Here is a 15,908-nt window from a genome sequence, read left to right on the forward strand (position 1 = left end):
GGGCAGTGTGGAGTGAACAAGGGAGTCACGGAGAGAGTGGTCTCTCCGGAAAGCAGACAGGGGTGGGGATGGAAAAATGTCTTGGGTGGTGGGGTCGGATTGTAGATGGCGGAAGTCTTGGGTGGTGGGGTCAGTCCAACCTGTCTCTGCCTCCCTAAGCTGTTCTTCCTCTCACCCATCCCTTCCTCCCACCCCAAGCCGCACCCCCATCTCCTACCTACTAACCTCATCCTACCTCCTTGACCTGTCCGTCTTCCCTGGACTGACCTATCCCCTCCCTACCTCCCCAACTATACTCTCTCCACCTATCTTCTTTTCTCTCCATCTTCGGTCCGCCTCCCCCTCTCTCCCTATTTATTCCAGAACCCTCACCCCATCCCCCTCTCTGATGAAGGGTCTAGGCCCGAAATGTCAGCTTTTGTGCTCCTAAGATGCTGCTTGGCCTGCTGTGTTCATCCAGCCTCACATTTTATGATCTTGGATTCTCCAGCATCTGCAGTTCCCATTATCTCTTACACTCCACTGCACTTTGTTTCTTACTTGCTGTCACGGTGTTGACTCCTTTTCTGAATTTCATGAAATTGAGTCTATCTAAAACAGCTGTCCCTCCTAACTCTCATCTTGCTCTGTTAAGCCATCACCCCTGCCTACATTTGTTTTTGGTTAAGAAATGCTGCAATACTGAAATGATCACATTCCTCCATGGCCTCGCCCTCCCTATTGTTCTAGTTACTTCCAGAGCTATAACCTTCAGCAATGTCTGCACTCCTCCAATTCCAGCCTCTTGAAAATTCCAGATTTTAGTCATTTCTCTACAGCAGTTATGCCTTCAGCTACCGTGGCCCAAAGCTCTGGAATCCCATCCCTCAGCATTTCAGGCTCTTTTAGGAGGGTTCTTAAAATGTCTCTCTTTGCCTACGATTTTCATTATCCGACCTAATATTTGACATAATACCACATTTTTTGACCACACTTACGTAAAACACATTGGGCTTTTTTTGATTATTTGCTTATGCAAAGGATAGTAGTAACTAGTTATCTGGATTTCTCTGACAAATAGTTTTGAATGTGAGGACAGTTAATGTTTTCAAAACACAGTTAAATTTTGTTGGGTCAAGATTTTGGGATTATGGAGCTAATGTGTGTAAATTACGTGAAAGTACACATTTCAGCCACAAATTAATTGAATGATGGAGTAAGTGCAAGGGACTAAACGACAACACCTTCCATTCGCGAACCACTTCAACTCCCCCTCCGACTCGCTGGACGAAACGTCCATCCTGGGCTGCCTCCAGAGTCACAACGACACCACTTGGAAACTGGAAGAGCAGCACCTCATATTCCGCCTTGGGAGCCTGCAACCCAGTGGTCTCAATGTGGACTTTACCAGCTTCAAAATCTCCCCACCTCCAACCTCATCCGAGACCAACCCTCCTTCCAATGCCTGCCTCCCTGACTTGTCCGTCTTCTCTCCCACCAATCCGCTTCCCCTGCCTCACTGGCCAATCCCTGCCACCACCTGCCTGCACTCATCTATCACCATCCTACCTACCTTCCCCAGCCCAAACCCCCCCCTTCTCTATTTATTACAGAGCCCCCTTTCCCCTCCCCATCTCTGAAGAAGGGTACCAGCTCAAAACGTCAGTTTTCCTGGCCTGCTGTGTTCCTTCCTCTCCGCACCATGTTATCTCAGACTCCAGCATCAGCAGTCCTTACTATCTTAGACTAAATAGATACTGCTGATCTATATTCTTAGATCATCCATTTTGCCATCAGAAATGGGAGTGGGAAATTTGCTGTTTTGTATTTGCCTTGATCTTCTATTTAGGTTATCTCTGGAAGATTATGCTACTTAATACTACTTTATTGTCAACACACATGATGATCGAATTTGATTTGTTTGACAAACAATGGGCTGGGACTTAGATTGGTGATTTGGAAATTTTTGACAATTTTATTTAATCACACCTGCACAAGATTGGCCTAGTTACGTTTCTTCATTTGTGTATGTGCATAATATTTTGTGTTAACTATATTTTAAGCCCATGCATGCAGCAAGAGCGGGATGAATGCTGCCATATATCATAATACTGCAAGAATTTAAAGTTTCTCCACCAAACTATCGAGCTTGTATCTATTTGGAATTACTTAGAGTAATTTAGGATAAAGAAATATTTCAGCTGTGAAAGCTAGAGATGGCAGTAACAGTTGAAATGTTGAGTTAGGCCTTTTATTTTATCCCTGAGTCTGGCAATAGTGGAGTGTGTGGGTTAAGTATCATTCAAATTGTTAGTAAAGGTGGAATACCTGGTATGGGAAAAGATGTTCAATGAACTGGTAACAGTGGGTATTGATGGAATGTGGAAGGCTTTTGCTGGGATGCTGAGAGGATAGTAGAAGTGAGGGATGATGCTGAGAGGATATTAGAAATGAGGGAGGTAGGAGACTATTTTCTGCGAGCATTGGATTGGCAAGGCTTGGAGCACTAAAGTGGTGTCTGGCTGTCTCTGAACTAGGAGGGAGTTTCATTTCCAACTTGTGCTTCATCTCTGTAGAAGCATGGGCAATGATTACGAGTGGTTTTTGACAGGACTTTGATCACAGTTGATAGTCACATACAGAAGAAAATGTAGTTTCATTGCTGGAAATTTATTTACAGAATCACTTCTCAGAGAATGCCAAGGGCAGTGGTTCGCACTGCTGCCTGAGAGCACTATGGACTCCGGTTCAGTTCTACCCTCGGGTGACTCTGTCTGGGTGGAGTTTGTGCAAATTCTCCCTGTGTCTGTGTGGGTTCCCTCTCAGTGCTCGTTTCCTCCCAGAGTTTAAAGTTACACAGGTTAGATTGAGACAGGATTGACCATGCTAAATTACCCATAGTGTCCAGGGATGTGTAGGGGTAGGTGGCTTAGCCACGGGAAATGGGTTATATGGTAGGTCTTCAGAGGGTTGATGTGAACTCGATGGGCAGAATGGCCTGATTTCACATTTTAGGTCTTCTATGATTCAGTTAATTTTTTTTGAGAACTTTGGAGCATTCTAGAATATTTAAATTTAGTACTACAGTTTTTTCTCCAGAAACTCATTCTATGAAGATCACATAACATAATTTTCTAACAAGAGTAAAATTGAATGCATAACTATGCATAGATAGAGTTGATAGCCAGAGACTATTTCCCAGGGCAGAAATGGCTAGCACGAGGGGTCATAGTTTTAAGCTGGTTGGTGGAAAGTATAGAGGGGATGTCAGAGGCAGGTTCTTTACGCAGAGAGTTGTGAGAGCATGGAATGCGTTGCCAGCAGCAGTTGTGGAAGCAAGGTCATTGGGGTCATTTAAGAGACTGCTGGACATGTATATGGTCACAGAAATTTGAGGGTGCATACATGAGGATCAATGGTCGGCACAACATTGTGGGCTGAAGGGCCTGTTCTGTGCTGTACTGTTCTATGTTCTATGTTCTATATTGCTTTGCACTGGAGAGTGCACTGACTAGTTCTGACATTTCATTGTTGAATTTATTAACAAACTTGCAGCAATTTCATCCTCTGCCAATCTAATGTTCCAAATTATATTTCTGCTTTTAAATTTATACAGGATTTAGTATGTAAATTGCACTTTTCATTATTTCTGCAGCTAATGGTATGTGATTTAGGCAATGCAATCTAAATGATTCATCCCTGAAGTATAGTACAATCTGGAATGAGAAGCAGTTTTTTTTTAATGAACTGAAATGTTATAAGATACTTCAGATATAATTGTTTTCTTCTTCTTGTGTTTTTAAATGATTTGTCCATGATGCTTGAATTTCTACTAGACATCACAGTCAGATTCTGATCTATGGTATTTGCAAGATATAACATTATGCTAATATGCTTACATTTTAGCCTGGAGGATATCATGATATTCACTTAGAAGATGGTCTGTCCACAAAAGAAAATAAGTATGTGTTTTCTGATACAGTGCCCAGGGATAGACGAGTACGAAGCTATTATGAAGGTAAGTGAGAGCACATGCGTCACTGTGCATTGATCAGTGGACAAGATGGTAATGCACTATTTAATAATGTTATTGTTTGACCAGACTATTCTTCCTTGGAGGGCACATTCAGTGAGAGAGGTCCAATTAATATATCATTGGCCAGTAACTCCAAGTCAAAACACTCCAAAAGACATACAGCTTTTGACCTTTGGTAAGTCTTTCACCTTGTTTCTCTGCATCTCGATATAGAACTTAAAATGCAATGCACACATGCAAAATTAAATATGATGGTACTCAGGAATATGGCTGAATTTCTGTAGCCATTGGAAAGGAAGAAAATTTTAACTGGAATAATAAATGCAGAGTGTATGTAGAATTATGTGCTGCAGTGTGCTATTGTGTGTGCAATTAATAACGGAATTAAATAGCTTGCTGCACACAAGGAATATATAATTACAATTAGAGGTTAAGTTTTAATGTTAAACCTAAATTTAGCTTTAATGTCTTCATAGCACAAAACTTAGTATTGCTGAGAAAAGAAACAAGCTATCATAGCTCTAGCCTTACACTCATCTGAAAAAAGCAGGAAACCAAATGTCAAAGGGACCAATAATTTACAGTCCTTTAGGAAAGGGTGCTGATTGGTTGGCAAAATGACTGGTTGATGCATTGCTATGGAGAATGCACAAGGGGAACTTCTGTTATTCATGCCATTGTTTAATTTAAAAAGGACATATGGTTGCATGAATTTCTGTTAGCCTTACGGAGGAGAGGTATCTGTGTCTGAAAGTATGTAGCTTTGAGTAGCCGTTAGCCACTCTCTAAGCCCAACTGATCATCCTAAATTGGTTAGTGTAATTCTTATCAAACAAAGGGTGATTCAGCAAGAATTCAATCATTGAATCAAATCTCGTGTTCAACATTACAATCTGAGTTTTGCAAACACAGGCTGATTGTTTCAAATCTAACATCCCTTCAAGTGTTCACAATCTGCCAGGCATTGAGAAGCACAACCTATGTACCAGCGCTGAAATTCATGCATCATAATTAGCCATTTGTGTGATTGTCAAGAAATCTATTCAGTTTAGCAATCATTTTCTATTAATGGAAAATAGCACATATTGCTACTGCATGACAGTGTGAAAGAGCATACTTCACCTGTTGCTCTAATCTCTGAAATACCTTTGAAGTAATCTGAGCATTTTTTTGGGCCATTTGTGATGATCCAGAACAGACATTTTGCCACAACTATTACAGATCATTAGTTAGACCACACCAAGAGTGCAATGTGCAGTTTTAGGCTCCTTATTTAAGGAGTGACATAAGAAAACATTGAGCAAGCTGGCCGAAATTCATTTGGAGTTTAGAAAAATGAGAGGTAATCTGAAGGGGTGTGACAGTGTTGGTGCAGAGAGGATGTTTTATTGGAGGAATTTAGCATACAGGCCACAGTGTCAAAATAAGCTTTCTTTTTATTCATTCATGGGATGTGGCCATCACTGGCTAAGCTGACAGACAGCATTTGAGTCAACCGTATTGCTGAGAGTCTGGAGTCACATCTGGGCCAGACTGGATAAGGTTGGTAGTTTTCATTCCCAAAAGGACATTAATAGAATCATATGGGTTTTTTTTAAATGACAGTAGATGATGGAAACGTGGTTGGCTGAAGGCTAGTTTTTAATTCCACATTTTATTAAATTCAATTTCACCATCTACCAAGGTGGACTGTCCCAAAGTATTAGTCTGGACTTCTGGATTACTAATCCACATTATTGCCATGGCACCCCACCCTGTATCTGCCATTTAAAACTGATCTGAAGGGGAATTTCTCTTCTCAATTAATCTTAGTCTTTAATTAGTCATTAATCTTCAAAGTTCAGTACCCAGAGCAGTCAAAGCTTGGGCATTCAGTTTATTTCCAAAGAGGTCGAACATTATGGGGTCAGGCAAAATTAGAGTTGAGGCCATAGTCAGAGAAACCTTGATCATCTTAGATGACAACACAAGCTTGAGGGGCCAAATGGCCTGGCCCTGTTTAGGTTCTCCTTCCGCTATAGTAGACCTGTCAGATATTTATCAAATAAGCTGTGGCATTAGTTTCTTGAAATAGTGATCCCAAAGAATCAATTATCTTTTTGAGATTACATAGTTTAATTATAATTGTGTAGAGACGTAATCAGAAATTGACAGACGCTCACATTGGCAATGAAAGAGAAAGAACCTGAATATTTTTATTTAATTTAGCGTTTTGTTCAAGGTTAAATTTGGAGCTAATTAAGAGCTAGTTCTTGTACTGTAGAAATCTGATAAAATGCAGATGTCAGAGTCCAAGAAGTGAAATGTTATTGCTGGATGATGGAATACGTAGTATATTCCTGATTTTGTTAGTTTCAGTCCCTTCTTATTGATTGTGTGTTCTTCCTGAAATCAAATATCTAATATGGAATTGAAGCAAAATTTTAAGGAAAATATTTCCTTTTTAATAGGTCAACACGACTTCTGATTGTCAGGACGAGTTTGAGTTGAGCTGAGCTGAAGGATTGCAGAAAGCGGCATCTAGTCCAGGCAGAAAACTTCCATTCCCCTCAGTATTTTCAATTGGCTGTCATAATTGCAGTGACATTCCTGGAAATTCTTAATCAACTTAATTAACATTAATGCAATGACATTTATACGTAGTATTTTTCTGGGATTCAGCAGATTTTCTTTCAAAGCTAAGCACAGTCAGGATGAATCCATTTAGCATTTGAGCACTGTTCATTCGAATTCAGCACAAGTGCAGTTGTAATTTAAATACATATGCAATTAAGGTGAATTTGCCATGCCAGATTCTCTTCAGGATTTTAAAAGCCACAAGACCCCTGTGTTATAAGCCATATCGTGGTATACTAATTTGCCTTATCAAACTTCCACTCATTATTATTAATCTTAATATCAGGAAGGATGCAAGAAAAAGTGCGTTAGGCTTACATACACTGAACTGATATGACTAGTTGTAAGATGAGGATCATTTCAATTTTACCATCTCATGGCTTTTTACCGTAGAAATACAAAAAATACACAACTTGATTACTTAGATGGAAAAGCTTTTGAATGAAATGCAGAATGCCAGCAGTGCAAAATTGGTTTGTAGCAAATCAGCAGCCTTTGTGTCCTTTGTGACGTTCTGGTTTCTTTCCGAAATGTATTTATAAATTATTGCCAAGATTTGTATTTTATGGTAAGCAAAAACAGCCGTGACATCAGGAGAAATCTTTGTGAAACTTAGAATCATCGTGATGGTATGATGGCTCACAGAATCACTACAGTGTTGAAAGAGGCCATTTGGTCCATCAAATCTGTACCAACCCTCCAAAGAGCATCCCACCCCCACCCTTCCCTATCCCCACATTTGCTACTGCTGTCTATCTAGCCTACACATCCCTGGACACTAGGGACAATTTATCTAGCATGGCCACTTCACGTATCCTGCATATGTTTGCAATGTGGGAGGAAGCTGGAACACATGATGGAAACCCACACAGATACAGGGAGAACATGTAAACTCCACACAGACGGTCACCCAAGGCTGGAATTCCTGGAGCTATGAGGCAGCAGTGCTAATCCCTGAGCCACCGTGCCACTTGTTCACAAAAAAAGCTATAAACTATTGTGATGAGAGGTAATGGGAGCTGCAGATGCTGGAGAATCCAAGGTGACAGTGTGAAGCTGGATGAACATAGCAGGCCAAGCAGCATCTCAGGAGCACAAAAACTGATGTTTCGGGCCTAGACCCTTCATCAGAGAGGGGGATGGGGAGAGGGTTCTGAAATAAATAGGGAGAGAGGAGGAGGCAGATCAAAGGTGGATAGAGGAGTAGATAGGTGGAGAGCAGAGTATAGGCGGGGAGGGGATAGGTCAGTCTGGGGAGGTGGTCAAGGAGGCGGGATGAGGTTAGTAGGCGGGAAATGGAGGTGTGGCTTGAGGTGGGAGGAGGGGATAGGTGAGAGGAAGAACAGGTTAGGGAGGCGGGGACGAGCTGGGCTGGTTCTGGGATGCAGTGGGGGGAGGGGACGAGCTGGGCTGGTTTTGGGATGCAGTGGGGGAGGGGGAGATTTTGAAGCATGTGAAGTCCACATTGATACCATTGGGCTGCAGGGTGCCCTTGCGGAATATGAGTTGCTGTTCCAGCAACCTTCACCTGGCATCATTGTTGCACAGCAGGAGACCATTGATGGACATGTCGTCTAAGGAATGGGAGGGGAGTTAAAATGGTTCGCGACTGGGACATGCAGTTGTTTATAGGCCTCCTGTAGTGCCACAATGATGTCACCTGAAGTTTGCAGGAACAGCAACTCATATTCCACTTGGGAACCCTGCAGCCTAATGGTATCAATGCGGACTTCACAATCTTCAAAATCTCACCGTCCCCCACTGCATCCCAAAACCAGCCCAGCTCGTCCCTGCCTCCCTAACCTGTTCTTCCTCTCACCTATCCCTTCCTCCCACCTCAAGCCACACCTCCATTTCCCACCTACTAACCTCATCCCAACTCCTTGACCTGTCCGTCCTCCCCGGACTGACCTATCCCCTCCCTACCTCCCCACCTATACTCTCCTCTCCACCTATCTTCGCCTCTATTCATCTTCGGTCCACCTCCCCCTCTCTCCCTATTTATTTCAGAACCCCCTCCCCATCCCCCTCTCTGATGAAGGGTCTAGGCCCGAAACGTCAGCTTTTGTGCTCCTGAGATGCTGCTTGGCCTGCTGTGTTCATCCAGCTCCACACTTTGTCAGCTATGAACTATTGTTCCATACAAGAAGATAACGTTGAGTTGAAAAACAAGCTACTGATTTGTTTTGAACCCATTTTGTACTGCTATTGTAGACCAGTCAACCCAGTTAATTCTTAAAATTTGTTGCTCCTGTAGCATCTCCAAAAGTAACATTATCTAGTCATTTGTCCAATTCATATGATGTCATTAAGTTTCTCATAACTGTGGTGATAAACATATTGTTCTTAATTTCAGGAAAAGTACAGAGAATCTTAACATAAATGCCCCTGAACAAACTAAGGAAAAGGGAAAGGGTTTCTTCAGAGCAATAAAAAAGAAAAAGAAGAAATCACAAACTGTAAGTTTTTATTGCTCTCTAAGAGAATTTATAATGAATTGAGGAATGGATGGGGGTGTTTGGTAGTTATTGTTTTGTCAACGTAGCTTATTTTCCTAGTGTTAGTTTTGTGTGTACGAGCCCAGATCTAATCCCTTGAGCGTCTCTGGTGTAATTGTCAGATTAATGCATTTCCCCGGAATTGTTTCAAGTGAAAACAAAGAGCTTCAATTATTAAAATATAGTCAAAATATTTTGTTAGATTGAAAACGCATTCTAATATGTGACTCAGTTTTCAGATCAATAATGCTAGGTGTGAGGCTATTACATTGAACTATTTTCAGGGCTTTCTAAACTTTTAATCAAGGATGAATACCTGTAGTTTTTTTTAAAAAGCTGGTATTGCTTTCCCTGTTGTGAAGCGTGTAGACTGTGAATTTTACGAGTTTTCATATTAGATTTAAATCATCTTCTTCAACTAAATCATTTTCCCAGTGTGAAAATGCAACTTCTTACATGATCAATAAATGCACTTAACAAAGAGGTGCAGGTTCTTTCAGTCAGATTTGGTCTGGCACAACATAACCTTTGCAACCAGAAGGGACAATCCTCATTTTATGTAACTGCACTATATTGAGTATAGCAGTTAGGTGATTTGTATGACCTCGCATGCTGTAATGCCCAGAAGCAGGAAGAGAAATAGCCTAAATTGCCTTTTTAAACATGAATTTATTTTGTTTAAATTACTTTTAAAATGGACTCTTGCCATACTTTAAAATTTTAAAACACAATGAGCAAGTTGACTGCTTCCAGGTACTTCCAGCAATTACAAAAGGACAAATAAAGCTTCCAACTTCCTCTTGCAATGTTAGAGTATTTGCATTGTTTGAATATTCCAGCCAATTCAATGAGATGTCCACCTCAGTCACTTCTGACCAAAGGAGACCACTGAAATCCATTATTGTTAGACGTCGTACTAACAACTCCACACTGTCTGCCCCGAAGACATGATAGATTTTGGCCAGGACAACAAAAATCCACCTTGTTAGCTGAGTGGCTAAGCCTGAATCAGTCATATATCTGAACCTGCAGTTGTTTGAAATCATCTTTAAGTGGCCCAGCCAGTGAAGCCTGCATCCCACAATTTTTTAAAAACGTGCTATGGAACAGAACAGGGCTGCCTAAAGGTCCCACACCACACAAGAAAATGAAAACTGAGAGAAATCTGTAACCTTACTATGTGAGCAGGCTGCTTAGCTGATTGGCAGTAATTTTTTGACTTTGGAGGAAAAACAGGTACGGTTTCAGAAAGACACACATATGGTGAAAGAGTTACTTAAGCTACTTGCTGAGTTAGTGTAGTACAGAAGGAACTGGACAGGCATTTGAGGGCAGTAGAGCCAGAAATGAAATGGAACCAGTTGGGAATCAACTCCTATCCGACTCTCAAAATTGGTCAGGGAAACATGATATTCTGAGAACACTGTGGGCCTACCAGAAGGGGAATCCAAGTACGGTTAAAACTTGATTAAACCCAGAACCTAGTCAAGCAGAGTGTCTCCCAGATGGTGGATGCACCTAAGGGTACTTAGCAATGGTAAGGAGACAGAAAGCGTCCCATTTTCTCCCTATCTGGCAGGCACTTGACTCCTATATTTAGGTGCACGACTAGCAACACTGGCCCAAGTAGTGGAAAGATGTGGCCGCTCGAATCTACTCGAATAATCTTTAATGGGGTATGCCCACTAACAGATCATGAAGGGGATGAGGGAAAACTCTGAACAATTGGTCAAAAACTCAACCTGCTGATCTCTGGTAATGTAGTATAGATCAGGCAGGAAATCCAGTCCATGCTGAACACCATTGTAGCTGAACTCCAGACAAGATGAAGGTCTCCTCAAGGCTCTGGTACCAAAACCAGGCAAGACAACATGGTACCAAATTACTAACTGGAAAGTAAATGCCATGACCAAGATAGACTCCATTCCCAATCCACATATTGAGATGTGTACAGACAAGATAAGCTGTTTGGTCCACCACAGCAAGACACTTTTTTTGGTACTATGAAGTCCCATGACACAGAGTGCTGACTCACGTGTAAACCCTTACACTGCAGCAAGGAATCCTCAACTACCTATGTGTCTGTCTTTCAAGAGTGAGTGAGTGAGAATGAATGTGCACACCTGCTTTTTATGTTCTCCTTAAACATGTTTCTAAAACATAAATCGGTTTTTCTCTCATGTTTGGAGGAATGTAATGCTAAGAGAGCACAGCGGAGAATCCTGAAACAAAAACAGAAAATACTGGAGAAACTCAGTGGGTCTTAGAAGAGCCATACTGGATTTGAAGCATTGACTCTGTTTCCCTCTCCACAGAGGCTGCTCGACATGCTGAGTTTCTCCAGTATTGTCTACTTTTGTTTCAGATTTCCAGTATATACAATATTTTGCTTTTATTATGAGAGTGATCCTGGATTGTCTTGATAAAAACAATTATTTTTCGTTTTAAAGTCTTTAACATGGACTTTTGGCAAATTTTAAAATGGTTGCTATTGAACACGGAATGAGCAAGTTGATGGCTCCCAGAAATGTTGAATGATTGAGACATAAACGAATCATTGACAAGATGTCTGCTCAGCCCATTCTAAGCCAAGGAGATAATCCATTATTGATTGACTTAGTTACTAATGACTCTCAGAAACTGGTTTATTTGAAATCACCTTTAAATATATTTAGTTTTAGATTTACCGTCAACTCATAGCAAGAGAAGCTGACGCATCATAACACATCATAGGCTTTGCTAGATGCCAATTTCTGATCTCACTGTCTCCATAAAATGTGATTTTTGGCAACGAAACCTGTATTTTGCTAATGAAGTGACCCAGTTGCACCTTTGCCAGCAATTCAACTGTAGTTCTCCTTGTGGAAGGGATTTCCTTACACAGCAACTGAAAGAACCTCAACTGGACATTCTCCTTTACTTTGACAAGACCAAATACAGACTAAGTGACCTCTTAGCAGAGCAGCTTTGTAGGCATGACCCTGTACCGTCTAGTTGCTTCCCCTTTTAATAAGCCATCTTGCTCGGCCAAAGGGCCTGTTTCCACACTGTAGGGAATCTAATCTAATCTTAACATTGATTCAGGCCCAGATCAGCAATGTTCCAACAAAGCACAATGCAGTCTCAAGAATTAATTCCTCACTATCTACATAGTCACTTTGTAGTCTCAAGGTCTCTAATTAATTGAATACCTTTAGAAACTGTCTTCAGTCTGTTATCCATTTTTCTTAGATTCCCTCTCCTCCTCCCACCCCACAGCCTTGTGTTGCTTTTATCTAATTTACTTTGCTGTTTGTAAGGTAGACTCACACCTTCCTTTCACACCTTTAAGCTCACTTTAGATCTCCCTTTCTCTGTCTGAACCATTGACATCCCCTTTGTCTTTTACACTGGAAATCATACCTCTGTCAAAAGTATATTAAAATAAAGTTTTCCAACACTTTTCAGTCCCAAAGAAACATCACACTAGACACGAAAGGTTAACTCTGTCTCCACATGAGGCTGCCAGGCCTGAGTTTGATGAGCATCCTCTTTGTTTCAGGTGTCCAACATCTGTAGTATTTTGCCTTTACACAACTGGACATTTACTTACTGGATTCTAACTATGTGAACTATTCCTGATATCTTTGATTTTAAATCACTAATTTGTAATTGTATCTCTTACCTTTCTTTTTTCTTTGTTGGACACGTGGATGAATGGGTGTTGTGTGCCATTTCTCTGTTTTGAATGCAGTTAGTAAACCCTAATTTCTTTAATCCTAAAAGATTTGCAGAAGTTCTTTTTCAATTGGACTTCTGAGGGGAAAAAATGTGCCTATCTTTCAAATAGAAAAGGAATGCTTAAAAACAAAATAAAAAAATTACAGTAGAGTCAGCAGTAAAGATAATTCTATTCACCTTTCTTGAATATGGAATCACTTAGTTCAGTTTGAATCTTTTTTCCTGTTCATTTATGTGATGTTGTCCAGCATTTATTGCCCTTCCCTAGTTGCACTTAAAGTGGTCTTGAGCTGCTTTCCTGAACAGCTGCAGCTCACTCAATATATGTCGACCCACCGTGCTGTTAAGAAGGGAGTTCTAGGGTTTTGACTCAGTAACACTGAAGAAACAGTAACATGATTCCAAGGCACAATACTGCGTGACTTCGAGGGAAGTTTGCAGGTGATGTTACCATGCAGCTGCTACCTTTATCCTTCTAGAGCCGTGGTTTCCAACAAATAGATCAGTATTAACTGGCCAATCACAGAGTCTATGCTCGTTAATCTCATCATCTCCCCACGGTTCCCTCCCCAAGCATGTCTCTAACAATGGATCTCACCATCTGCCTGCTTTCCCTGACACTTGCATGTCAATCATGATGCCATTGCATGTTGTCCACCTCTGCAAACTGAGTGGCTAGGGAGAAGTTCACACTCTTATTTGGCATTACCAATAAATCCACTGTGGTTTGGGCTAGTCATTAATATTTGAGGTTTCAGTATTATTACAGCCAGCCAGTCAGGGAAAAATATGGTGTAGTTTTAGACAAGTTGTAAAACTCATTGAATTGGGAAAGGTTATTTGTCAAATTGCCATAACTGAAATAAGTGAGCTTTTTTATAAGAATGATAACAGATGCAATTGATTGGTAATCTAACATTGTTACTGCCAAATTTACACCATTTGGAACATGTCCCTGAATTTACACACTCTGGTGATTATTTAAATGAATAAAAATTGTACATTCAAAGACACAGGAATATAGTTGCTTGTGTTGCAATATCTATGCACTTGGTGTATTTTTATCTTATATTACAGACTGAAAACTACGGTGGAGAAAATCCAACTATCAGAAAATCCCTTTTTCCTCTTTTTAGTGCAAAGAATCATTTAAAAAATATCTCTTCCTCCAGAGAACTGCCTGTAGTCAGTCTTCCCATGGTATTCATTTTAAAATACAGTATTCCTAACATACAGAAATAATGCTTCTAAGCAAATAACAGCCAGAGCATGCACATTCTGAGAATCAATGTCTTGGAAGTTGGTCTAAGCTTGGATTTTCCCTCATTATGAAGTAATATTGCCAATGTATTCAGGAACTTAACTTTGGTCATATATAACATAGAAATTCTCGAGTTTGTTTCTGGGCAAAAAGGAGCTCTCCTTTCTTACTGCTCTAACTAACAGCATGTTCAAAATCAGAAGATTTCAGATTTGGAAAGCAGCAGCATAGCACAGCAGCACGTGTTCAGGGAATGCCGAGTTATGCACATAATCTAGCTATGGTGCTTTTCAGAGGAGAAAAAAGATCTGGATATTTTACATTCTGATTGGATTTTTGACCATGGTTTTTCAAAGTTTTAAGCAGTTAGTTGGATCACATAGATTTTAAAAAAGTTCTGTTTTGTTCCAAACAGCACTTAAGGATTTGAGGAGGGATTCATGTGCTTTTCCTGTTGAATGGGAAGGCTTTAGATAGTTTGCAGAAATTTGGGAAAGAATGGTTACAGATGTGAGAAATTTCAGTTCTGTGGATGGATGGGAGAAGCTGGAATTTTTCTCCTAGGAAAAGAGAAGGTGAAAAGAAACTTGATAGCTGTTCAAAATCAAAGGGGAACTGGATAGAGTAGATTATTTTGTGACCTTTGAAAGCAACGAGAACTAGCGGGCACTGATTTAAGATAGTGTGCAAGAGAAGCAACGGAGACATGAGGAAAAAGATTGTTATGCAGTAAGTGTTTAAGATCTGGAATGCACTGGCTAAAAGTGTACGAAGCAGATGGAATTGTGGCTTTCAAAGGGAGTTAGTTATTTGAAGAAAATAAGTGAAGGCTATGGGGGAGAGAGGCAGGTAAGTAGGACGAAGTGAGTTGCACTTTGTTTCCATACAAACACAACAGGCTGGCTTCCTTTTGTGCTCTAACTTTTATGATTCCATGGTTGCAGATTTGAGTTGCTGTTGATCTTTTCCCCATATAAGAGTTCATTTGCCCTTTCTTGAAAAGTTCGATTTATTTTTACAAATTTCGGTATGTTTTGTGCAGTTGCCATTTATGCTACATAAACGCATATGCTTATCCAAGGACTGTTTAAATGCCCCTAATGTGGCTGAGTTAATTACGTTGGATCATCCTACTGAACCTTCTCTGAACAGATCTTAGTAAAGCCCTTGACAAGGTTCCACATGGTAGACTAATCAGCAAGTTTAGATCACAAGGGATTCAGGGTGAGCTTGCCAATTGGATTCAAAATTGGCTTCCTGGTAAAAGGCAGACAGTGTTGGTGGAGAGTTGTTTTTCAGACTGGAGGCCTGCGACCGAGGTGTTCCACAGTGGTCAGTACTGGGTCCACTTATACCAAGAAACTTGTATGAGAATTATAGGAGATATGGTTATTGATATTGATCTTCTGGGCACTGCTAGGTCTTAGAATGGTCCCTGGGGATTGGGAACGAAGCAAATGTGACCCTCTCACTCAGGAAAGGATAGACAGCAAAAAAAGAGGCTGAGTTCATTAGGAGGAAAGTGCAAGAATCTATCACAGCATTAGGAGCTTGTCAGTTTTACATGTAGTGAACGCTAGCGAACATCTAGTGATTTATGAAATGAAAATGGTGTTTGTCATAGTGCTAAGGGGAAGCCAAAGGATGTGGTGTACCTGGATTTCCAAACAAAATCAAAAATTGATAAACTAAAACACAAGAAGTTATTGCCCAAAATTAGGATTGATGGAATCATAGGTAGTCAGACTTGTGAAATATCACGAAGTTGAGAGCATTTCAGATCGGTTCACAGGTCTGC

General features: G+C 40.6%; 1 protein-coding gene across 4 annotated transcripts in view; it reads left to right on the plus strand.

Moving 5' to 3' along the window:
* cdkl5 (cyclin dependent kinase like 5) overlaps window positions 1-15,908 on the plus strand; it is a 136,955-nt gene that overhangs the window by 111,935 nt on the left and 9,112 nt on the right. For 3 of the 4 annotated variants that reach the window (XM_048540164.2, XM_048540165.2, XM_048540167.2), the window contains 4 exons: window positions 3,886-3,997; window positions 4,082-4,190; window positions 8,988-9,090; window positions 13,927-14,049. In XM_048540164.2, the coding sequence (XP_048396121.1) occupies window positions 3,886-3,997; window positions 4,082-4,190; window positions 8,988-9,090; window positions 13,927-14,049 (447 nt within the window). The remainder of the gene's footprint in view (window positions 1-3,885; window positions 3,998-4,081; window positions 4,191-8,987; window positions 9,091-13,926; window positions 14,050-15,908) is intronic. The other variant, XM_048540166.2, reaches the window with a different exon arrangement.

Source organism: Stegostoma tigrinum, chromosome 12 (genome assembly GCF_030684315.1).
Source record: "Stegostoma tigrinum isolate sSteTig4 chromosome 12, sSteTig4.hap1, whole genome shotgun sequence".
NCBI lineage: Eukaryota > Metazoa > Chordata > Chondrichthyes > Orectolobiformes > Stegostomatidae > Stegostoma > Stegostoma tigrinum.